This window comes from Capsicum annuum, chromosome 4 (assembly GCF_002878395.1).
Source record: "Capsicum annuum cultivar UCD-10X-F1 chromosome 4, UCD10Xv1.1, whole genome shotgun sequence".
Classification (NCBI taxonomy): Eukaryota; Viridiplantae; Streptophyta; class Magnoliopsida; order Solanales; family Solanaceae; genus Capsicum; species Capsicum annuum.
This window is the reverse complement of record NC_061114.1, coordinates 91778864-91804994: the sequence shown is the minus strand read 5'-3', so window position 1 is coordinate 91804994 and position 26131 is coordinate 91778864. Positions and strand designations below refer to the sequence as shown.

General features: G+C 34.8%; 1 protein-coding gene across 3 annotated transcripts; it reads left to right on the top strand.

Annotated features, from left to right (window-relative positions):
- The first annotated feature begins 5479 nt into the window (after window positions 1-5479).
- LOC107867829 lies at window positions 5480-18858 on the top strand. 3 transcript variants are annotated; one of them, XM_016714274.2, is made up of 4 exons: window positions 5480-5739; window positions 8560-8883; window positions 13606-13670; window positions 18494-18858. In XM_016714274.2, the coding sequence occupies exons 2-4, from the start codon at window positions 8608-8610 to the stop codon at window positions 18516-18518; spliced, it is 366 nt and encodes a 121-aa protein (XP_016569760.1). In that variant the 5' UTR covers window positions 5480-5739; window positions 8560-8607; the 3' UTR covers window positions 18519-18858. The 3 variants fall into 3 exon arrangements, 1 of the variants encoding a protein (XP_016569760.1); XR_001673361.2 differs by lacking the exons at window positions 5480-5739; window positions 8560-8883 and adding an exon at window positions 13084-13363; XR_001673360.2 differs by lacking the exons at window positions 5480-5739; window positions 8560-8883 and adding an exon at window positions 13086-13523.
- Window positions 18859-26131: the final 7273 nt, after the last annotated feature.

Here is a 26131-nt window from a genome sequence, read left to right as displayed (position 1 = left end):
AGATGATGGATCAAGGGGTTATTCAACATAGTTCTAGCCCATATATTTCTTTTGTGGTGTTGGTGGGAAAAAAAGATGGGTCTTGGAGACTTTGTGTTGATTATAAAAGTCTCAATTAGTTAACTATTAAAGACAAACTCCCAATTCTCATGATTGAAGACTTGTTGGATGAATTAAGGGGTGTTGTTATATTCTCAAAGATTGATCTTAGAGCCGGGTATCATCAGTTGAGAATGGCTGAAGAAGACACTCATAAGACAACTTTCAAAACTCATGAAGGCCATTATGAGTTTTTGGTTATGCTTTTTGGTTTAACCAATGCTCCATCTTCCTCTCAAGGATTTATGAATGCAATTTTCAAATCTTTATTAAGAAAGTCAGTATTGGTGTTTTTTGATGACATCTTAATCTACAGTAAATCATTAGTTGACCACTTGGTTCATATTCATGTTGTGTTTGAACTAATGAAACAGTACCGGTTGTATGCTAAGATGTCTAAGTGTGCCTTTGGAGTGACTAAGGTGGAGTATTTAGGCCATTTTATCAGTGCAAAGAGAGTTTCAACTGATCCTAGAAAGATTATAGCTGTTCAGAATTAGCCTATGCCTACTAATCTCAAACAATTAAGAGGATTCTTAGGACTTGCAGGCTACTACAGGAGGTTTATACATAGTCTTGGAATTATATGCAGACCCCTTCATGATATGTTGAAAAGGAAGGGTTCCACTGGTCTGAACAAGCTTATGAGGCTTTTAGTACACTAAAACAGGCATTGGTTTCTTCTCCAGTGCTAGTCTTGCCTAACTATTCCTTACCTTTTATTGTAAAGACGGATGCTAGTGGTAAAGGAATTAGAGCTGTGTTAATGCAACAAGGACACCCCATTGCTTATATAAGCAAGTCCTTAGCTCCTAAACATCAAGTTATGTAACGAACTGCTTGCTCTCATTTTTTTAGTTACCAAATGGTCACACTACTTGTTGCATAACCATTTTATAGTAAGAACTGACCAAAAGGCCTTGAAACACTTGCTTGATCAACTAATTCACACTGATTTCCAGATTGCTGGTATATCCATACTAATGGCTTTTGATTTTAGTATTGAGTACAAAAAAGGCTCTGAGAATAGTGTTGCTGATGCATTGTCAAGAATGCCTGATGCTGAATTATTAGCCATCTCATTACTCACTCCACATGATGAATTATACTTGAAGATAAAGGCATCTTGGGAAATGGATCCTGCATTACAGGTGATTATATAGAAAATTCAGACACAACCTTTCAAATCCTACACTTGGTGTGGTGGCCAACTTAGATGGAAAAAAAGGTTATTTATAGGTGATGATCAACAGTTGAAGACTGACAGTATTTCTTTGTGGCATAGTACTCCACAAAGTGGACACTCAAGCATGGATGCTACTATATGGAAGTTACAATCCCTCTTCTATTGGAAAATACTTACTGCAGATGTGAGGAGGTTCATCAATCAGTGTGATGTTTGTCAAAGACACAAGTATGATGCAGCTGCTTCTCCAGGGTATTTGCAACCTCTACCTGTCCCTGAAGGTGTATGGACTGATATTTGCTTAGATTTCATTGAACGTTTGCTTAAATCCCAAGGTAAAGATGTCATCTTGGTGGTGGTAGATAGACTCACCAAATACAGTCACTTCTTAGGTCTGCAACACCCATACACAGCATAGACAGTTGCTAAATGCTTCATGGATAATATCTTTAAACTATATGGATTACCTGTTACCATGACTAGTGACAGAGATCCAGTCTTCTTAAGTGCTTTTTGGCAAGAATTATTCACCTTACAAGGTGTACAAATTTAGAGATCTACTGCTTACCACCCTCAGACTGATGGTCAAACTGAGGTGGTCAACAGGACCTTAGAGACTTACTTGAGATGCTTTTGCTCTGATTGTCCAAGAGAATGGGCTAATCATCTCTCCCTGGCTGAGTGGTGGTACAATACTACCTATCACACCACTATCAAATACACACCCTATGAAGCTTTATATGGTTAAAAACCTCTCATTCATCTACCTTACTTAGTAGGTAAAAGTGCTGTGGAGATGGTAGACAGAAGTTTAGAGGCTAGAGAGGTTGTTATTCAGTTGCTAAAGTTCCATATTATCAGGGCTCAACAAAGAATGCAAGACATTACCAACAAGCATAGATCAGATAGGTCCTTTGAAGTAGGTGATTAGGTTTATCTAAAATTGCAACCTTATAGACAAGTTTCAGTGGCGGCAGGCCTTTTAACAAACTTGCTGCCAAGTATATGGCCCCTATATGGTTGAAGACAAGATCGGAGTTGTTGCTTATAAGCTCTTACTGCTTAGTGATGTTCTCATTCACCCTACCTTCCATGTCTCTCAACTAAAGAGGTGTCATGCCTTAGCTCAGAGTTTCACTCATCCTCCTGTCATACATCTTTCTAGTCCTTGTTGCCCTATTCCACAGAGGGTGTTAGATAATAGATTGGTCAAAAGAGGAAACAAGGCTGTAGAGCAAGTCTTGGTGCAATGGACTAGAATTGATGCAACACAAGCTACATGGGAATATACTTCCGAGTTACTGCTAAGGTTTCCTTCCTTTAATCCTTGAGGACAAGGATGCTCTTTAAGGGAGGGGTATTGATACAAGTTGGGGAACTGAAAATGAAGTGAAGCACAGCTGGAATCACCAAATTAGTTAGAAGTAGTTAAACTGTATTAGAATTCAAAATTTTGTTTTTACTGTTCATTGCAATTATTACTGTAGCTCAAGTCACATGGGTAGTTAATCAGTTAGAGATTTAGCTACAGCTTTCAAGTGGGATTGTTAGCTATAAAACCAAGCATTACTGGTGTAAGCATTCATTCATGAATAATATCTCAAGTTTATCTCTTTTATATTCTCTCTATAATCTCTTTTTAGCTTCAATTCTCGGATTAATCCCTGATTTAGCTATCATCTTCTTCGAGCATGGCTCCTAGATTAACAATTTTCAGTTGTGAATTCCTTTAAGTGCATCAATTCCATAATTAAAGAGGAATTAGAGGGTGGATATTAAGGAATACATTCTAACTCATCTTCATCCCATTTCTCAAAATACATCGACGTAGGATTCAGGTCAGACGGTGAAATATAACTTGAGTGGCAAGATCAAACGGAGGAGATAGAGGTAGACCATAATGAGATTCAATAGGGTCGAAAATGGAGAGAGTGGTGGTAGGTAGAGAAAGAAGGAGGCGTTATATAGTAGAGCTAGGTTCATCGAGGTCAACAAAGTCATAGATATCATCAGTGTCGAAACCCTCAAACTGGCTGTGCTTCGTGAAAAAAGAAGAGAGGTGGTGGAGGAGGAAAGAGGGGAAAGGGAAAAGTAGTGTTTCCCTATTATAGAAAGAAGAAGTGTTTGGATTTGATTTCTCTCTCTATGCTTCCAAAAAAATAGTATAACAAATGGAATAATCTTCAAAGTAGAGGGAAAATAAATATGATGCAATAACTTTTTTTCCAATAAAGTGTTACCATAGGTGATTCTATGACAATGGCTCATGTAACTATTGCTATAAGACACCCTATTGCAACAGTTATCCATCAATAGCAACAGTTATAGCACCAACTAGTTCTACTACAATAATTTTTTTTGCAACGATTCTAACCGTTGCAATAGACCTTCTATAGCAACGCTTTTGGAACCGTTGCCAAAAGGTCTATTACAATAGGGGTAATTTCTAGTAGTGCAATGGGAAACATGCTCATTCAAGTGACAATATGATTGATTTATTCACCATATCTCTATCAACTACAACTTTTGAGAAAATGGTGCACAAGATTAATATGCAAAGAATCAAGATTTTGAATTGATGCTCTCATCAAGGGGATCTTATTCGTGTTGTACTTTTTTTTTCTTTCAAGGTTTTGTACCACTGAATTTTTCTGGTAAGATTTTTAATAAGACAGCCGAAATGCATATTATTGAAGATGTGTAATCTTTTCCCTTCACTAGATTTTTTTTCAATAGATTTTTTTCAGTAAGGTTTTAAGAAGGCAAATTATCTATCAGTTAGACATTCAAGAGGAGTTTTTTTAAATAATATTGATATCTATCATTTTAATTTGTAGTGAATGTCTATTAAAAATATAGAGAGCATCTACCGAGATCTATCAAGATATAGTGAGTATCTATCAAGATATGAAATGTCTACTTTTAAAGAGAAATTAGGAGAAATTTCTCCTATAAATAGAGGAGCTCTCTTCATTGTAAATCATCCCTCATCCCTCATCCCTCATCCCTCAACTAAAATAAAATATCTCCCCATTTCTCTCCGTTCTTCTTGTTCTTACTTTATATTTCATAACATGAATGTATTTTCTAATTTTTATTTTCTATAATAATACACAACAATATTATGCAGTTTGTGTGGATCTCTCTCTCTTTCTCACTCTATTTGTTAGTCTCTTTTTCTTTTTTCTTTCATATATATATATATATATATATATATATATATATATTGATTTTTAAAAATTATTGTTTTATGTTAATTGGACATAATTGTAAATGATTGAGTACATAGGTTGAAACTTATTTCTCAACAGGTGAGAGTGTTTAATGAAAATTCCTTACTTTTGGCAAGGTTTGAATGCATAATTATTGGAAGATTGAATTAAACTAGAATATTGTCTGCAATATATATTAAAAATGTACTATTTCTATATTGTAAGTGTGTTATAAAAAATTTTAGTTGGCATCACTAAGAGGGAAGTGATATCCATAATATGTATTATAGATGTATTGTTTATGATTTAAATACAATTATGAAACAAATCTAAAACTTTTAGTACAATTGTGAAACAGTCATAAAACTTCGCCTTCTTCGTATTTTAATATAATATTCTCCTAAAATAATTTTAAACTTAATCACTCTTCCTCAAAATTGAGATATAAACTACAAAGATGTTTTCAATTATTTGCAAGAACAATCAATTCAAACTATCACAAATTCGTAAATTTAAATACCAAATTCAAAGCTTAAAATTGTTTAATAGTCGTTAATGGTGAATTCTTTACTGCGACAATTTTAGAGATTTGAAATTCATCTTTGCGCCATAAATTTGTATAATTTTTTTGTCTTTGTATTTTTCTCCTCATCATTCTTTGGATGAAAATTGTGAAAGACGTGCGAAATTCGATTTAAAGATACGGATATAGCTTTAAAGATAGCTATTTGGGTGAAGTTATGAATAAGATGAAAAATCTAAAAGGTGGAGGAGGGAAGGAAAGGGAAATGTTGTGTTATAATTTTTTTTAAATTAGAATTGGGCCAAAGGCCCATTTTATAAAAATAAAACAGGTCCAAATTATGAGTACATTCTGACAAGTCAGGCCCAAAAGTTGCCTGACCCGGTTTGAAAACAACAAAAACCTACGGGTGTGTTTGATATGATGAAAAATATTTTCTAGAAAATATTTTCCCATTTTCTCTTGTTTGGTTATGAAAAATCATCTAGAAAACATTTTGCAAAGCTACTTATTTTCCTTCACTTAAAGGAAAATGAATTCCCTAATAAGTCAAGGAAGTCATTTCCCAGATAAAACATTTGAGAGCTACAACATCGATAATTCACTCCTCTTCTTCACCCCCAACAAAATCGATAGTTCACCCACAAGCAGCTCCTCATCGTCTTCAATTTAGGGTTGTCTCCCCTCTCTCTCTTCTCCCCACTGCAAGAATTTTAAAGGTATGTCCATAACTAATTTTTTTTATGATGCTTGGTAAAAAATTTCTTCAATTCTTTCTATTTTGCTTGTTTGGGTTTCTAATTTGAGGCCAATTTTATTCAAAAATTGAAATTTGAATTTCTGATTTGAGTTCAATTGATTCTTCTTCTATTTCCACTTCTTCAAGAAAAGGAAACTTATTTCTCCAATAATAGTTATTCTTGCTGTGTGCTTTGGTTATTTAATCTTATTGTTTTTGAAACTTCTACATTGAAATTTTGCATCTGAATTAATTTTTTGGGATTTTTTGCAACAGTAGTGGCATTTTTGTGCTCTTACTTCTAGACTAGCAAAGATGAAACTTTTCTTGTAACTATAATGGATAAAACATAAATTAGATTGATATTTGTGTTACACTTCAAATCTATACATTTATGGGACAAGACTTTGAGAAACATCTTATTTGCTCAAAAATTGAAATTTGAGTAGTTTGACGGAATGGCTTGTTTGACGAAAATGCTTTGAGTAGTTTAACGGAATGGCTTGTTTGTCAGAAATGCTTTGAGTAGTTTAACGGAATGGCTTGTTTGTCAGAAATGCTTTGAGTAGTTTGACGGAATGACTTGTTTGCGGAAATACTATGAAATACTTTGAGTAGCTTGACAGAATGACTTGTTTTCTACTTAACTGTGCGACTTGAAACTGAGATTCATGACTCTCTTTTATTACTGCAAAGGTCCCTGCAAGCTTAGTGCAAAAACTTCCTGTCAAACAAAATGGCATTGTTGAATTGTAGTTGTTGCCCCTTAGGATCATTCGGATCAATAAGGCCATTTTGATTGCATTCTTGATTTTGTATCTTTTCTCAGTACAGAATCGACCATGGTGAGTAGTAGTGAAAATGCTTTCAAGAATCTGATCTCCAGTTTTCAGATAATACTACATTTCCATCTTAAACCAAGTGATATGATTCAATTGTATTGTGTTTGATGATTTGAATTTTGAACTTAAATTGCTTTATTTTGAGTCGGGGGTCTATCGAAAATAGCCTCTCTATTTCACATTTGTGGTAGTGGTATGGACTGCGTATACTTTCCCTCCTCATACCCCACTTTGTGAGATTATATCGGGTATGTTGTTGTTGTATATAGTAAACGAAATGTAACGAAATTACATTGGTCACTACAACAGATGAGTTCGTCTAACCAAGATGAAGATGATTCAATAATTGGAGTTGCAGCTACATCTATTTTAGCTACCGGAGTTGCAATAATTGTTGCCTACGAACATGAAAATAGCATTTCTAGAGAACCATATGTTAATAAAGATCAAGAAAGAGAATTTTACATGAATAGTATTTTGAATGGAAGTGATGTTCATTGTGTAGGTCAGATAAGAATGAGTAAGCATGCATTTTATGAACTATGAAATGCTCTTAGAAGGAATAGTTTCTTGTGTTCAACCAAAAATATGTCTGTTCAAGAACAAGTGATCATATTTTTAGAAATTGTTGGTTTTAATGAACGATTTCGAAAGATTGGATCACGCTTTTATAGGTAAATCGAGTCTACATTGATGCTTCCATACTGTGCTTCAAGCAGTTTTGAAGTTCTATCCAATTCTTATAAAATCACCGAATGGAACCATCCAACCAGAGATAATGAACAACCATCGGTATTATCCCTGGTTTACCGTAAGTGACATACTAAAATTTTACATTTTAAGTCATTTTATTAGAAATACTACATATTATTAACTTAAGTTGTATATAGGATTGTGTAGGAGCAATAGATGGAACATATGTGCTTGCATCTGTTCCTATTGAACAACAAAATAGATTTTGTGGTCGAAAAGGCACAACACCACAAAATGTATTAGCTTTCATTAACTTTAATTTGAAGTTTATATATGTGCTTGATGGTTGGGAAGGATCTGCACATGATTCTCACATATTAAATGATACATTGGAGAGACCACGTGGTCTCCAAATCCCACAAGGTATCTTATTCAATACAAAGTAGTTTATATGAAAAGTAGGTGAACAATGTAAATTAACTAACTTTAGTTTTACTTTGTAGATAAATACTATCTTGTAGATGCGGGATATGGACTTCGTAAAGGGTTTATTCCTCCTTATCATGGAATATGCTATCACTTGCAAGAGTATAGTGATTGTCCTCCCCAAAATGAAAAAGAACTATTCAATCTTCGTCATGCATCATTGAGATCCTCGGCTGAACGTACCTTTGATATTTTAAAAAGACGATTTCGTGTGATTGATAATGAACCTTTTTGGGACTTTAAGACACAAGTTAATGTGGTATTAGCATCGTGCATTTTACATAATCACATAGTTGATTTGGATCCAAATGACATGATAATACAAGAAGTATATGTTGAAGCAGTAATTCAACCTCAAAATGTTTAAATTACTCAAAATTCTCAAGGAAGTCAAAGTTGTCAAACACAAAGAAAAAGGTGTAAAGAAGCTAGACAATGGTCATAAAAAAAAAGATTCAATTGCTCATGCTATGTTTATAAATTATGATAGGCGGAGGAATGAGGGAATTTAATGTATTAAGAAACTTTGATAGCTAAATAGCTAATGCAGCTTGTTTTGGCTCTTGATATTTTCTTATTACTTCGTCTTGTTGTAGTAATTGGGCAGATCCTGTATGGAAGAAATACTTTTATGGCTCATTATTATTTTACTATTAGCTTCGAGTGTTCTTTTTACTGCTCACTTTTTATGGTATATGTAGAGTTCAAAGGTTTTTGCTAATTTGTATTTGTGTTCTATTGAGTATGAATTGTTCATGTAGTTTCTTGACTTATAACAGTAAATCATGGGAAAAAAAGGAGAGAAGCAGTTTAGGTAGTCAAAACCAATGGAATATTTGATATTGGAGATTCTAGCTGATGAAGTAAAGCAAGGGAATAAATCGACGACTCAGTTTAAGGCCAGCTCGTTTAATCGTATTTCTAATGCCATTAACGAACAACTAGGAATGAATTTTACATCTAAGCATGTGGAGAATCATCTTAAAACAATAAGAAACACTTGGAGTACAATCCAAACTCTACTAAACAAAAGCGATTTTGGATGGGATGACAACTTGAAGATGATTACGGCCAGTCCCGAAGTCTATGCGGTCCATATTCAGGTAAAATGTGCTTATTTGCTTTACCGCAGTTCTATTACTTTATTTTGTTGAATAAAATTGTGTGTGCATTTGCGCGTGGCGAGCTAGCGATTATTTCCTTAAGTGTGAATGGAGTTAGAATTTCTTATTTGTTTGTTCATTTTTTTCGATTGGTATTGATAACATTGTTTTAAGAAGTAAAATTATCTGAATATGAGATGTTAGCATGGATTGAGAATATGGTTACTGAAGTGATGGTTTTTGTTTTGCTTTATATATATGTATTTTGGATGAAAACAAAGTTTTAGAGCAACATACTATAGTTTGGACATTTCCGTGCTAATTATCTGTTGTGGATATGTTGTTGCGTCTGAACTTATATTTGATAAGTCTGAATTAGCAATCGATAAAGTAGAGTATCTAACAGTGACTAACAATGTCATCTCGGAGAAAGTGCATGTCGTTTGCATATTCATAAGAGCAGTCCTTGCTGATGTTAACCAGAAACCTGAAACATTGAACCTGAGAAATGTGCTGGTTGGGAGTGATATGAGAAGTACAAACTAATACATTTCCCATATTCATTTGATTTTCTAGTGTAATATTCTAAGTACAAAGTTTATTTGAAATTTCTGGTGTAGTGTTCTATGTATATTTTTTTTTTTGGTTTTGTCAGTGAAAATCTTGATGTTGTTGTATAGTACTTCTTTTAGTTATTACTAATACCTCATTCCACATAGTGAATTTGTGATGTAGTTGTTTAGTTTTTGTTCTTATGCCTTATTCAATATGGGATTACTCTCATTCTCCTTTGTTAGTTTGCCAATCTACTACTGTAGTGACAAAGTGTTGAAAAACAGTATATATGATCAATTAATAGGATCACCTGATCTACTCTTTCTATGTTTTAGTTAGATATAAATGCAAGTCCTTTAATGATATATAGTAATTTTAATTTGTTTGTCTATTTTTTTTTAGCTCGTTCAAAAAAAATCTCTAATTTTTTTTTGGCAACTCTTTAGTTTGTATTTTTCATATGACATGTTTCAACTCACAACATTAAAGGGCATTTTGATACATTCTACCCAACCTTAATTTAAAACCACAAGATTCAAAATTTGTCTTTTCTTTCTGTGTCGTGTCAAAATCAGACAAATAAATTGAAATGAAGAGAGTATAGTACTTAGTATTTTTTGAAACATTAAAAGGTTGTTCTTATTTCTGGAAGAAAAATAAGTATACAAAATTTGGAAATTACCTTCTGAAAGATTTATGTATCAGGTGAAAGTGCCAGTTTTACTTAAGTTTCTAACTGATATTTTAATTTGTTTTGGACTGAATAATTAACCAGAAATTAGCTGAAAAAATCTGGAAGAAAGGGCCTACTGCTTTACATTGTGTCATTGAATCGTCCTATTTAATTTTTGTTTTATTCTAAAACTTACAATGATCATTATGGTCTTATACTAATATATTTACAAAGCTCAATCTACAAATGAATAATTAATTATTTGAAAAAAATGAATTATTTATGTTGGTGGGTGCTTGCGGTTGGTTAATGGATCGTACTACTTGGTGGGCGCCTTATTTATGTTATTTCATGTTGTTTCATGTTTCTTGTTGCATGTTCCATGTTTCATGCTTTATTATGATCCTTATCTACAATCTCTGTATCTTGAGCCAGGAGTCTATCGAAAACAACCTCTCTACTTCTTCAAATGTAGTGGTATGGACTGCGTACATTTTACCCTCCTCAAACCCCACTTAGTAAGAACTCACTAGGTATGTTGTTGTTTTAGAATGACTAATTAATAAAAATGAAACAATCGTGAAACCATATAGTATTTGTCTTGTCTCAGCATATATGGTGGAGACTACAGAGTGAGAATTCACATGAAACTGAGAAGTACGAAAAGTAATCTGGGGCCAATTGGTGGAACCTGTCAGCTAGTACTAATCTTTGTGACCAACAAGCTAAGAGATGAACTTGTTCTCAAACTTTATATTAACTTACTATGATTAAGTAAAAATGTGTCTCAATTAACTACGATCAAATGTTAATATCATATATATCATAATAAAGTGTTGTACATTTTGTTTGCGCTTCTTTCTTGGATTGATATTCTTGTCTTTCTACAAATTCCTATTTTTATATTTTTGGTGCTATTTTCTATGGTGTTCAATTTCTGACCATTATGCTTTTAGTGCTTTTGTGGTGACAATATATTATACTTGTACCCTTCTAGATTTTGTTTGCTCTTCTTTTCTTGGATTTATTTTCTTACCCTGCTACAAATTACTGTTTCCCCCTTCTTTCTGAGGTCTTGTGTACTTAAATGTGTTTAAAAATAAGGTTATTTGACTTAAGCATCGACAAGTTAGAAATGTCGAGTAAAGGGAAACTGCTTTGAGAACTAGATGTGGGCGTCGGGCTTGCGCAAACATAAGGGCTGATAACGAATAATTCGAGTTTATAAGAATTTAGTTCTTGAAGATCAGACTAAATTGGGAAATGTTACTAGGTTGCATTGAAATATACATGTTAGATGACATTTATTATTTCTCCCAAAAGTTGGTTGAGTTGTTAGAAGGACAGTATCTTGGTCCATTTGAAGACCATTGCTTATTTGTGTTTCTGAAATCATGATTTTGGGACTGAAGACTAAAACTAGGAATAGTCCGTCGTTTTAAGTCGATTATCTAATCCATATTAAGGAGATTAAACCATGGCCACTCTCGCAGTCATTGAGTATTTCCCGTACTATTCTAATCAAATGGCAACATGGTGATAAATACTTTGGATGTACAAAGTGGCTTCAATCCTTTTCCAACTAGTACTAGTTAACTGTTTTGCTAAGCATTTAGGATTTGATGCATTGTTTGTGGTAATGGCAAGTGATTCTACAACGTGGTATTTTGGAAGGATTGTTTGGTGCACTAAGCTTTTGCTATAGCAACGTCTTCGTTGATAGTATAAAAAAAATCAGTTCTGTCTGTGCTTATTGAATTACAAGCGAAAAGTCTATTTTATGTAGCTATGTTCTATTGTGGTTTTTAGTTGTTGGTTAAGGTCCTAGATTGGGCATTATCTGATAAGGAATATGTCTGTATATTACTTTGTTTACACTGATATGTTACTAACAATTATTTATTGTATTTGTAACGAATGTTTATGTACACTAATCTATTAGAATCAAATAAATTTGACACCAAATTTATATAATTTTTGTATTGTAGGCACATCCCAATCATGACAAGTTCATTAACAAAAAAATTAAAATGTTTGACGAAATGTCTCTTGTGTGAAAATGATCGGTCTAGGGGAGATTGTGGTAAATCATTTGAAGATATGGATTTTGATAGTTTTTTTTAGAAAGATAATGATGTCAAAGGACCATCCATCGAAAAGGATGTGCAAGTAACCGAAGCTTCTCAAATCAAGACAAGTCGGAAAAGAAAACGTTCTTTTAAGGTGCAAGATGTCGTGGGTGATATATCAATAAAGATTGGAGAAGTGGCAATGGCAATCGGTAGAATGGTTGATAGTCGTCTAGATGTGACAAAGTTGTATGAAGAAGTTATGGCAATGGAAGATTATAGTGAAGAGTTCCTTGGTGATGCTTTTGATTATTTGGTGCAAAGCGACACTTTAGCTTAGGCATTCATGGTCAAAAATAGAAATCTTCGTAAGGTATGGTTGGAACGATTCAAGCAACAACAAGAGTGACACCTATTAGTTGGTTTAGCTTCATAGGATTTGGAAGCAACTATTATTCTCATGCTTGTGTTTTTGATAATGTATCGTGTATTTGCTTCCAAACTTCTCTCCTTTCTTTTGTTCTTGATAATGTATCGTGTACTTGCTTCCACACTTCTCTCTTTTGTGAATTTGTGGAAATTGATTAGGAAGCTTGAATTATGTAACTAATAGTTGCTTAAATTTTAGCGTCTTGTAATATTTTGTTACTCGATATTGGTATTATCTTCTATGCTTAAATTAGTTCCACAGAATATTGAGTTGTTTGATATACTACTTAATTGTTTAGTAATATTTTTCAAAAAATATTTTTTCCTATCACCAATCAAACAACTAAAAACATTTTTTAGAAAAATATTTTCAATTCATCAACCAAACATCAAAAAATATTTTTCATCTATCAACCAAATATAAAAAAATAAATAAAAAATCAACTTATTTTCCATAAAAACATTTTTCATAGAAAACATTTTCCTTCTACCAAATACACCCTACAACAACCACCATTAGGGAAAAAATAGGAAAGTAGCTCTCTCTTCTTCAGCTAATCAAATCGTCGAAGCTCTGATTCTTGTTGCTACTTCTCGACCAGGCTATGTGGTTTATCATCTTCCTTCTCCATTCCTAATAAAACTAAGTCTCTAACCTTTAGATCTCTTTCCCCCAACCTTTAGTTCAGTGGGTTGAGCTTCAATGAAGCTGATACCTCTACCTTCACTAATGATTAGGTTTAGAAAAACTAAGGTCTGAGTATAATGATACACAATGCTCTAGATCATTGCTATTTATATCTAGGGATTTCATGATTAGATCTGATTTACCTACTGTTTGAACACTTTGGCCTTCAACATTCCTACATCTCACAGGATGTAGGTTTTGTATTCAAAAGAAATCATTTCCAGCAGTAGGTTTTCTCATTTCAACAATCAGTCCCTAATATATAAATTGTATAATCTATAACCATAATTGTAATTACTTTGCTTTAGGTTGCCAGTAGATTCTCACACCTGCAAAAGTTCCCCAGATGCACGATGATACATATTGATTCCAGGTACCTTCTTACACTTGACCTGTATGTGCTTCCTTTAATCCTATTTTAGCTCTTCTATTTTTGTTGTCCTTGTCTTTTACTTGATTCCTGGTATGTGTTGTGATGCGTTGTAAATGTTAGAAACTTTCATATTCTTGCATTATTCTTCTGATGGTTGGGGTGCCAGATTTATCTAGCTCAATTATAGCTCTTCCTTTGTTTGGTACTTGTTCCACATTATTAAACTAAAAATCACCTGCAAAATTAAAAATCAGGTCAGGGAAAAATTTAGCTAGTGTGTTACCTTCCTTGAGGGGATGTATCACTCTAACTGACATAGTTTTCATCAAAACTTTGGTGAATATAACCACCATTTCCACACTTCAAGAGACCTCCCACTGAGTATTCAGAATCTGACCATAGCCCAAGAATCACTTTCTAATATAATCTGATTGATAAATTTCAAACTACAGTATTTTAGGTATTCCATGATAGTTATTACTTCTGTCTCCAAGCTTGTAGTTCTTTAATTCTGCTGCCTTGGGCTACCACTAGATCACCATGTTCAACCCTAATAAAAAATGCAGTAGAACTAGGATCAGGATTCCCCTTAGATGCATCATCTGTATTCCATTTTAACCATCCAGTCTCAGGAGCAATCCATCTTATCAGTTTAAAAGAGCTAGAGAATCTGACTGATTGCAATTCATCCTCTATCTTGACCTAATTTCTACCTGCAACTTCCATATGAAATTTGAGTTTTATAAACTAAAGAATGGTATCATTAAGCTCCCAAAAAAGTTTCTTCTCATGATAGGTTCCACCATGTCTAATAGTATTTTTTCTTTTCCATAGAAACCATATAATTACAATAGGCACCACAGTATATACGACATTTAATCTAGAATTGACATTTTGATTCCTCTACATCCTGACACGTTGCTTCAGATTTAGTCTTTGTTCCCTTATTCCTACTCCTACATAGTGATCCCACACCCTAGTAGCTATCTCACCTTTCAGAAATAGGTAAGAAATTGTTTCTCTTTTAGGACTGTTACAACAAACACAGCTTTCAGAGAGCTCAGGGTTTCCAGCTTTGCATCAAAGCAACAGCTAGTATCAATCCTTTCCATATTCTCCATGTTATAAAGAAAAATTTAAAAGGTATATATTTAATCCGTATTGCTTTCAAATTATCATTTTCTTCTTCTCTTTGCCATATAAATCCCAGGCACTTCTTGTAGAGAACTTGTCGTTGCTATTCATTGTCCAACCATGGTTTATCCATCTTATCTTCATAGTATACAAAATCCATGCATTCTCTAACATGACTCACTACATGATTTGACACTTCATCTTTCATATTTTCATAATTCCAACCATCTTCATCCAAGAAACAAGCAATATCAGACAATAGATCACAAGTTTCAACTTGAGACTGCTACATAAAAAGAGGACCAGTATTAGTCCAGTTATCAAATCAAAAGTAGATGTTCCACCCCTTGGTTCCCACCAAATGTGTTGTTTAATTGCATCCCTATTTTTTAGCATAGCCTTCCAAGACCCTCTCTATACTACACAATTGTAGGTATCTATTTTTTGCAATACTTGTTCCATAAAGAATTTATCCATGAGTTATTCTGAGTTCTGAATCTCCACCATAGTTTAGCATGCATAGCTTGAGCTACCTCTATTAGGAATCTAAATTCCAATCCCCCTTCTTGTTTGGGTAATAAAAGTTTATTCCATGTAATCCAATGATTGCTTCTTCCTGTCTCCTTACTTTGCCAAAATAATTTTGTAAAGATTCTTTGCAATTCCTTAAATACACTTTTAGGAGGGATAATTGCTGATAAAACATAAAGAGGGACCTCTGAAGCACACTTTATAAGAGAACTTTTTTTCCTCCAAAAGATAGTAGCCCACCTTTTCGTTTTTGAAGTTTATTTTGCATTATATCAATCAATTCAGAATAATGCTCTTTCTTCCTCTTGGAATATGATAATGGACAACAAAGATACTTTAATGGAAAACAACCTCTTCTTATTTAAATATCTTGCTCCACCTGATGCACTGCACTTGTCAAAGTATTTCGGTACATATAGAGAAAACTCTTAACCATATTTATCTTTTGGCTAGATTCTAACTCATATTCTTTTAATACCTGCATTATATTCTTAATTGAATACTCATTAGAAGATGTAAATATAATAGTATCATCAGCATATGCAAGATGGTTCAAATCAGGACTCCACTTAGGCATGCCATAACCAATAAAAGTAGAATCATCAAAAAAAAAATAAGGGTGCTCTTGTCATTACCTCAGCAGCTAAAATAAAGAGGTCAAGGGATAAAGGGTCCCCTTGTTTAACTCCTCTAGTAGAGTGGATGAAATGAACAAATTGCCCATTTAGTAAGATAGAAAAGTAGTTATTTGAAATTAACCTCCAAATAATGTCTACCACTGTATTAGAAAAACCCATTTTTCTCAACACTTTCATCAACAAGAACCAAGAAACCCTAACATAGGCCTTATCCATGCCAAGTTTCAAAACCACATTAGAAGGTTTCCCTCTTTTACCTATGTTAGTAATCAGTTCCTGGGTTAGAAGAACATTCTCAAAAATACTTCTAGCTTTAATAAAGTCAGATTGATTAGGAGAAATCAGATTTGGTAAAATACTCTTCATTCTATCATGAACAATCCTAAATAGGATTTTATTAACAAAATTACTTAGACTAATTGGCCTCAAATCTGAAAAGGATTGTACATTGTCCTTTTTAGGAATGAGAATCAAATTAGTATAAGTAATAGATTTAGGAAGAGTATTACATACAAAGAAGCTTTTCATTGTACAACTATATCCCTACTAATAATATCCCACCATACATGGAAAACCCTGCCTATTAGTCTATTTGGTCCACTAGCACTGTCCCTATTTAGTTGAAAAACAACCTTTTTGATTTCCATTACTTCGGGACTTTCCTGAGGCAAATCATTCTCATTCTCAAAATTCGCCTAGGAATATAATTCAGCAATGGGAACTCAGTTGCATCTCTCTCTTGGGTGAACTGTTTCTTATAGAACTTTATGGACTTTTTTTTAATTTGCCCTTCTTCTTCTATCCAGCATCCATCATCATTGAGAATTTTGGCAATCTTAAATCTATTTATTCTCCCTTTGACAATACTATAAAAAAACTTAGTATTTATATCCCCACTTTCAAACCAGTCATACCCAGCTTTTTGCTTCCCGTAGCTCTCCTCCAATTTAAGATATTTAATGTATTCAACTCTAGTCTTTTGCATAACAATTCTATTTTCAAAAGAAGAGTTTTCCTCAAACAATCCTTCATTTTAGTAATCTCCTCTCCAACAATCAACGACTGAAATATATACCCAAAAGTTTATTTACTCCATAGAATAAGAGCTTTTTTCACCTTTTTATCTTCCTTTTAAAGTCGATAAAAGGACTATCAAAATAGTCAACATCCCAATTTCTTCTAATTACCACTTTAAACGCTGGATGGTCAGTCCAAAACTTTAAGAATTTGAAAGTTTTTTGGACTATAACTTTAGAATTGTCACATCTTAGCAGTAAAGGGGATGGTAAAATCCATCTCTAGGTAAATGTTCTACTTCTAACAAGTTAAACTTGTGCTAAAACTCATCATTAGTAAACAGCCTATCCAGCTTCTCAAATATACAATCATCTCCTGCCCTTCAATTCTACAAAGTAAAAGGGCTAGCTCTATGAAAAATTTGTAATAAATCACAAGCCTCAATACACTCTTTAAAATCTTCTATTTCTGCTGCACAATAGGTAGCCCTCTAAACTTTTCTGAAGCATACATGATTGTATTAAAATCACCTCCCAAAATACATGGATCTGATATTCTATTAGCAGTAGAGAATATATTATTCCATAAATCCAATCTTTTATTTCTATCACATTTAGCATATACAAGTGTCAAAACAAATTATAGATCCATTGATAGATTCTGAATCAATTAAGAGAGTTGTTGTTCAGTATCACTCTCTATTGTGGCTATAAATTCATGATTCACAATGCACCAAATTTTTTTATTATAGTTATGGAACATGAGTGGCATTCTTCCTCTATATTTGTTTATATATCTACTATGCTGAAATGGTTCCAGTAATGCTAAAAACAAAGTTATGTACCCTATTCACCATCTGAACCCCTTGGAAATCCTTCTGAGACTTAACAGACCTAATATTCCATACTAAGGCTTTCATTATTACTTATTAATAGAATTTACACTCCCTATTTTAGGTTGTGATCTGCTGGGAAAAGTCTTCTCATATATATTTTGCTTTTTACCTTTTTTTGCTTGCTTGACTAATTTACTAACCCTTGGTGACACATATGATTCCTTTAATATCTGATCTTCTTAAAGTTCATTGTATAAAATCCCCTTTCCCCTTTCTAGCAGACCCCAATCTCCTCTACTCCATCACTTTTACGTGTGACTATATCATGTAGTACTGAGTTGGGATATTCTGAATCTCCACTCCACATTGGTTCCTCAACTACTAAAGGAGCATCTACAATAGCTAGGTTATTATTAAAAGATTCTTTATTTGTCACCTCATCATTTGCAACATGATTAATATCTACATCAGGACTGTTGATTATTTTGGAAGGTGAACTAACATTAAGCTCTTTATTTCTGTCACTGCCTCTGTCTATAGGACTTTGGTGTATCTCATGTATCAGTTGCTCCTTCTCAATGTACCCATTACCATCAGTAACTGTTAAGTTTCTTTTTTTGCATCATTCATCTGATTTTGTTCTAAATTTTTCCTCTCCTTTATTGCAGATATCTCCAGTTTATTATTCACTGAAAAAGCTATTGTTTCCTGATGATGAAAAGACTTGGTTACCCAGTCTTTTGTTGATATCCCCTTACTCCTGTCCCCTAGATTAATTGCACCATTATGATTCACATCAACTGTAACAACATTATTATGATTCTGCATTTGGTCCTCTGTCTCCTCTGTCAGAGAATGAAATTGATTAGTAGTAGTAATCTTCTCAGGAGTTATAACTTTCTCTCCTTGATAACCTTTATGAGGAAATAGGGTGCCATTTGTTCTCATTGGTGTATTATTTCTTTCCTTGAATCCTTGATTCCTTGTTATGTCTCTTTCCTCTTTATTATTTTGAGATTGAAGTTGTGACTTATTCTCATCCTCTTTATGTATTTGCTTCAATTCAAGGTGAAGAACCCTACATTCAAATTCATAGTGTCCTTAAAGAATGTACTTTTTATAGTACTTAGGTAGAAAACCATATTGAATCTTCACATTTTAAATTCTAGAGGCTCCATTTGTTGAGTTCACAATCTCTATCTCAATATATGTAGGAAGATCAGCAAGCACATCTACCTGTACCCTAATCCTAGCACAACTAGGTCTTCTCTTGTTCATAGCAGCCATATCGAGATGAATTGGCTTCCCAACTGTAGAGGCTAATGAGAAGAATCTTTAACAAAGTAAGTAGGTTTAAGATTAGGGAAAGAAATCCAGGCCATTACCTGTGTAGTTTCTTCATTAGATTTAAACTTAGCATCATAAATAAAAGGACGCATCTGATAAACATATCCATCCTTAGCATTGATATAGTACACACTCTTAGACATAACATTGACAAAGTCTTTAACTCTATCAAATCTCATTAGAATATGACGATTTCTCATTAATCCAATGTTGCATCCTCCTTTTATATTAAGTTGTTTAGGAAGTTGTAATCCTAGGTCATCTAGGTCAGGCCATCTCTATGAAAACTTTCCAATGACTGCATATTGAAGCCCTTCAATCACATTCATCATGTCTACTTATTCTGTCCACCTTACACGAGGAACTCCATTTATGAAAGTAAGTTTTTTGATAGGGATTTGTTCCACCTCTTCACTTGATTTAACTGCACTAGTATTCTGTTTCAAAATAGCTGAATAATTCACCTTAGGGGTGTAGGGCTTGAAGTTTCAGGAGTTGTGGGTTTTGTATGGGTTTTAATTGGTAGAGCTGGGAAATTATCCATGATATTCACAAGTGATGATTAGCCAGCCATAGAATCTGGTTAACCAATGGCAAACTGGCCATTTCCGGTAGAGAAAAGGTCAGAATATGTTAATGGTGATCTAGGGTTTCCTCTCCGTCAAGAGAGAGAATATTTTTCAATGTTGTGTTATAAAAACATTGCTATGCTTTGATTTTAAAAAAAATACTATAAAGTATAAATATTTTTGTGATATAGCATAACTAGGTGATTTTTCTAAAAAAGTTGTACGACCACTTATAATTTGAATAGAAATTTATGTGAAATGTATGATCCTTTCATATTTTTTGTGTTATTTTCAAATATCTGATTAGGAAAAAGCAAAAATTTCCTGTAAAATATATACAATAATAACATACCCAGTGAATTCCCACAAAGTGGGGTCTGAGAAGGGTAAAATGTACGCAGTCCATACCACTATCTTAAATGAAGTAAAGTGGTTGTTTTCAATAGATCCCGACTCAGGATGGATAACAATATAATCAAACAAATAAACAAAAAACATAAAAGAACTCAACAAAAATGGGATACACACCGCTAGATAATAAAGAAAACAAGACACCCACAAGGTAATATTATAAACTATCTATGCAAAACCAAAGACAACACAGAAACAACAAGAACAAGCTACAATAGACGTATATACAAACAAAAACACTCTTACATATTATTACGGATGAACTCCTACCCACTAACCCTCTACCCTAGTCCATGTCCTCCACATCTTTCTATCAAGGGTCATGTCCTCCGTAAGATATAACTACTCCATATCATGTCTAATAACCTTTCACTAATATTTCTTCAGCCTACCTCTAGCCCGCCTAAAACCATCCATAGCCAGCCTTTCACACCTCCGAACTAAAGCATTTGTGACCCTCCTTATCACATACTTGAACCATCACAACCACACTTCCCGCATCTTGTCCTTCACCAAAGCCACTCCCACCTTCTTCTGAATAATCTCATTTCTAACCCTATCACTCCTGGTAAGTCCGCACATTCATCGCAATATCCATATCTCTGCCACCTTCAACTTTTGGATGTGGGAGTTATTGAATGGCCAACACTCCGCTTCATACAATATTGTCGGGCGGACTTCCACTCTGTAGAACTTACTTTTAAGCTTAGGAGGTACCTTCTTATCACACAAGACCCCCGAAGTGAGCCTCCATTTCAACCACCATGTACCAATACGGTGCATGACATCCTCATCAATCTTGTCATTCCCCTGAATCATAGACCCAAGATAATTGAAACTCCCCTTCTTCTGAATGGCCTGAGAATCCAGCTTCCCTACCACATCAACCACATCCGACAAATCACTAAACTTACATTCCAAGTACTCTATCTTGGTCCTTCTCAACCTAAATTCTTTGAACTCAAGGATCTATCTCCAAACCTCTAACTAATCATTAACTCCTTCCCGAGTCTTGTCAATCGGTACAACATCATCAGCAAATAACATACACCAAGGCACCTCCCCGTGAATATGCCGCGTCAAATCATCCATCACCAAGTCAAATAAAAATAGGTTGAGTCGATCCCTAGTGCAATCTTATCATTGTAGGAAAGTGCTATGAATCTGCTCCTACCATCCTCACACGAGTCTTCGCGTCATGGTACATGTCCTAAATTGACCTAATGTACGCCACGAGCATGCCTTGAGCCTCCAAGCATCTCCACAGAATCTCCCTATGGTCTTTGTCATATGCTTTCTCATGATCAATGAACAACATATGCTAGTCCATCTTCCTCTTCTTAAACTGTTCCACTAATTTCCTCACAAGGTGAATGGCTAGAGTAGTTGAGCAAACTGCATGAAACCAAACTAATTCTCGTAAATAGTTGTAACACCCCGTATTCAAGTACATGTATTGGCGTATTCAAGTACGTGTATTGGTCTTATTTATATGAAATTAATTTTTTATTTTATTTATACCAGAATTTGCCCGTCGATGGTTTCATACGAAGGTTATTGAATAAGATTTCCAACGATATAAAGATTTCCAAAAACGGATAAGTTTCGGATATAATCGAGCACGTTCGAAACTATAAAATGGTGGCCGGGATGTGGTGAATAGTAAATGTGCAGGAAAATTTCCTGCACACAAACTACTGAGGCCTGCCAGTTTTTTGGGTCAATTTTGAACGCTCATAACTCCCTTAATATAATGAACTGGGAGAGATACGACCTATCAAAAGAAAGATCTTTGAGTCTTCTTTCCAATGCAATTGGTTTCATCCAAATCCAACGTATGAGTAAGGAGTTATACTCATTTTACTTTAGCCTCTCAAAACAGATTTTTAGGGTCAACTTCAAACGATCATAACTCCTTGTACAGGACGAACTGGGTGACCTACTTTATATGAAATGAAAGCCCTTTGAATTATCTTTCCAACGATACACCCAAATCCGATATCGGAGCAAAGATTTATGGTCGATCTACTTTAGCTTGTCAAAACAGTCCACCATGGACAGATTCAGATTTACTTAAAATTTTAAGGGCAATGTGGTCATTTTTCATCACCTCATGAACGAAAATTGGTCATTATATACATATACTTAGCCTCATATCCATTATTTATCATCCATTATTGAAGACTAAGAAACCCTAGCCAAATTTCAACTCCAATTATCTTGTGATTCAATCGTAGAAAATCTAAATTGATTCCGTAGTTGTGTTCACCGTCTCGAGGGTTTCGAGAAGCACCCCTTATTTGTGCCAACAGGACTTCGAAATCAAAAGGGCCATTTTATGGTAAGGATGTAAATTATGTTGGTGTTATTTATATGGATATATATATATATGTATGTGAGCATAAGAAGTGTGTTTTTTGATTGTTGTTGAAAGATGATCGGAAATGATGTTGGATTATTCTTGTGCATGGTTGGATTATGTTGAATTGTGAAGGGATTTGGTGTGATGATGTGGTATTGAAATGATTATATATATATATATATATATACACATAAACCTATTGTTCAAGTTGGTTTTTGGAATGCTTTGCAAATATTGGTTGTATGGAATTATGGAAGAGAATTGTGGTGTTGGGTTGCTAATACTAGATGCCAAATATTTCATTGTAGATAAGTGATTTGTAAAGGCGGGAAGTTATGTTGAATTGGTATCCAAATCTACGACGAGGTATGTAAAGCATACTCTAACAATGTTCTTTGGCATGAAAACACCAATGTTCCATCAAGTAAGATTCCGAGGTTGTCCAAAAACATGTATTGTTCTACGTTACCTACGAAGTTGTTTCCATCCTATAAAGTGTCAAAATGTTTCATTGATATACCAAAAGGCTCCTATTTCATTGTTGTGATATTGATGATTCTGAAACACATTGTTGATGTACCAATGAGTTTTTATTACATCGTTATTGTATAGAAGGTCTATTACTTGGTTCCTATTGATGTATCATTGTTTCAAAGTATCAAAAATATGGTGGCGACCGAAATAACAATCTCAAAGATTAATTGAACTAAGTGATGGAAGTTCTCTCTTATCGGGTGGTATCCCAGGGGCATAAGCCTAGCATGGGTCGATCCCTATTTATGTGTTTATGGGTGGTATCCCAGGGGCATAAGCCTAGCATGGGTCGATCCCAGTTGATATGTACTGGAGGTAGCCTAATGGTCACAGTACAGTACAGTAATGATTACAAAGACGATAAGAACGAAGGTAAAGTGATTGAATAAATACAATGTACAGGTTGTCACAAGTTCTAGTAAGTGTGGTCCACTCCTATTACGACTTATTCACTTGTTTCTGATTTCTATTGAGCTCCTATATCATATGTGATTATCTACAGCTTTACATACTCAGTACATATTTCGTACTGACGTCCTCCACGGGAACCTGCATTTCATGTTGCAGGCACAGGTACCTCAGCTCATTCACAGCATAGATAGGAGCCAGGTCATACAGCTATTATTGGTGAGCTCCAGTTTGCTTCGGAGCTTTCCGAGTCGGTTCCTTATGTTTTGTTATTGTACAGGAGTCATGTGTGGGCGGGGGGTTTGTCCCGACCCTAGTTATGTCATGTATATCCTAGAGGCTTTGTAGACATAAGGAAGGATAAAGTCATAGAAGTTTATATAGTGATGTTATATTTGTATATGTGGTGGCCCCGACGGCCAAGTAATATATATATATATATATATTTGTGCGTGTTGTGCTGATACAGGTAATTAGACCCTTCTATATGCAACGAAGTACTGTCCAAATTTTTGGTGACATATAAGTGAAAGTACAGGTATTTGAACGGGTTCTCTCGGGCCTTCTCGGCTTCGGGTGCCAGTCCGGCCCGATGGGATTTTGGGGCATGACAATAGTCACTACCCTCTTCAACCTCAAGTCTACCACCCTTTTCCAAACCTTCATAGTATGACTAAAAACTTGATACCCCTATAGTTGTTGCAACTCTAAATGTCCCCTTTATTCTTATATAATGGAATTGTCGTACTCTATCTCCAAGCTTCGAGCATCTTCTTCGCCTTAAAATAATGTTAAATAACCTTGTCAGCCACTCCAAACCTTCCCCGCCAGTGCTTTTCCAAAAATCTACCAGAGTCTCATCTGGCCCAGTCGCCCTATCCTCACATATCCTAAGAATAACCCACTTAACCTCCTCAACCTTATACACCTATAATAACTATAATTACAATACCTCTCTAAGTTCTCCAAGTCCCCCAGCACAAAATATTTGTCCCCATCTTCATTTAAAAGTTTATGGCAATAGGACAGCCACCTCTTTCTAATGAGGCCATCTTCAACTTATGGTGTGTAATCCTCTCCCTTGATGAATTTCACTTAGTCAATGTCACAAGCCCTCTGCTCCATGGCCTTGGCAAGACTATACAACTTTTATCCCTGTCTTTCTCCTCTAAAGCCGCATATAAGCTCTCAAAAATTATTAGTTGTCATAATCGCTAACTTAGCCTCTCTCCTAGCTAACTTATACCCCTATTCGCCTGCCTCTCCTCATCATCCTTGCTTTAGCATAGGCCATCTTCTTAGTATCCACATTCCTTTTAATATCTTTATTTCACCATCAATCCCCTCGGTGCTTGCCAGATCAGCCTCTCGAGACACCCAACACCTCTCTAGTGGTCTCCCTAATGAAACTAGAAATCATCTCCTATATACTATCCACATCCCCTTTACTTTACCAAGCCCCCATAGTCATTAACTTTCCTATTTTCAAGGCATTGACCAAAGTCAAACTACCTTACTTAATTCTAGGATGATCCTCCATGCCCCTCTTCTTTTTGCACTTTTTGATTACTAAGACCATCACCAATAGCGTATGCTGGGCCGAAAGATTCCTAGGCATAACTTTACAGTCTTTACATAGCGCTCTATCACCCTTCCTAAGGAGCAAAAAGACTATCTAGGTCTTGGCCACCAAACTACTAAGGGTAATAAGATATTCCTCCTTCTTTGGGAAGCTTTAATTCGCTACCCACAACCCAAAATTCCTAGCAAAATCCAAAAGTAAAGCTCCTCCTTCATTTCGCTCCCTAAAACCAAAATCACCATGCACATCATTATAGCCTCCCGATAAAGACCCAATATGCCCATTAAAATCCCCTCCAACAAAAAGTTTCTCAATGCTCGAAACGTCTCTCACCACCTCATCCAAAACTCCTAAAATCTCTTCTTCTCTTCTTCATCCAACCCTGCTTGTGGAGCGTAGACACTAATAACATGTAACGTAGATCCTCCAATGACCAACTTAATCGAAATCAACCTGTCATTAACCCATTTAACCTTCACCACTTGTCCCCAAAGATCTTCATATACTAAGATACCTACCCCATTCCTATATCTTATACTACCTGTGTACCACAACATATACTCATCCACATCCTTCACCTTAGAGCTTACCCATTTGGTTTCTTAGACAGAAGCTATACTAATCTCTCTCCTTCTAAAAAATGTTACGAGCTCTATGGACTTACCCTGAATAGTACCTATTCCAAGACCCAACCCTCAACCTAAAAGCTCTCTTATCCCACCTGCCCTTACTACCCCTCGCCATCAACCCCAGACTAGATCCTTGACCCGACCCTAACCCATCACTAGAACTAAACCCTGCCCTAACCCCAGACCCTAGTCTAACCTCTTAACCCAGACCCCAATCCTGACCCTGACCTATTACATGACCCTAGTCTACTATCGACCCCTGCAGCCACTGCTCAATAAGGTAAGAGAAGAAAAAAGGCAAGCAAGTTGGTAAGTCTACAAAAATAAATAGGTAAGGCTAAAAAAAATCAAGAATCAATCAACCGTGTATACCAAAAACAACAAAACCAATATACAATAACGCAAGTTTAGATAAAAAACAATCAATAACAAGAACTATACTACCCACAAGAACTCTTGCCAGC

Coding starts and splice junctions, on each gene's coding strand:
- LOC107867829 (XM_016714274.2), top strand. CDS start 8,608: ATGGAATATTTGATATTGGAGATTCTAGCTGATGAAGTAAAGCAAGGG. Junction 8,884..13,605: donor TCTATGCGGTCCATATTCAG/GTAAAATGTGCT, acceptor ACTTTGCTTTAG/GTTGCCAGTAGATTCTCACA. Junction 13,671..18,493: donor ATGATACATATTGATTCCAG/GTACCTTCTTAC, acceptor CCTTTATTGCAG/ATATCTCCAGTTTATTATTC.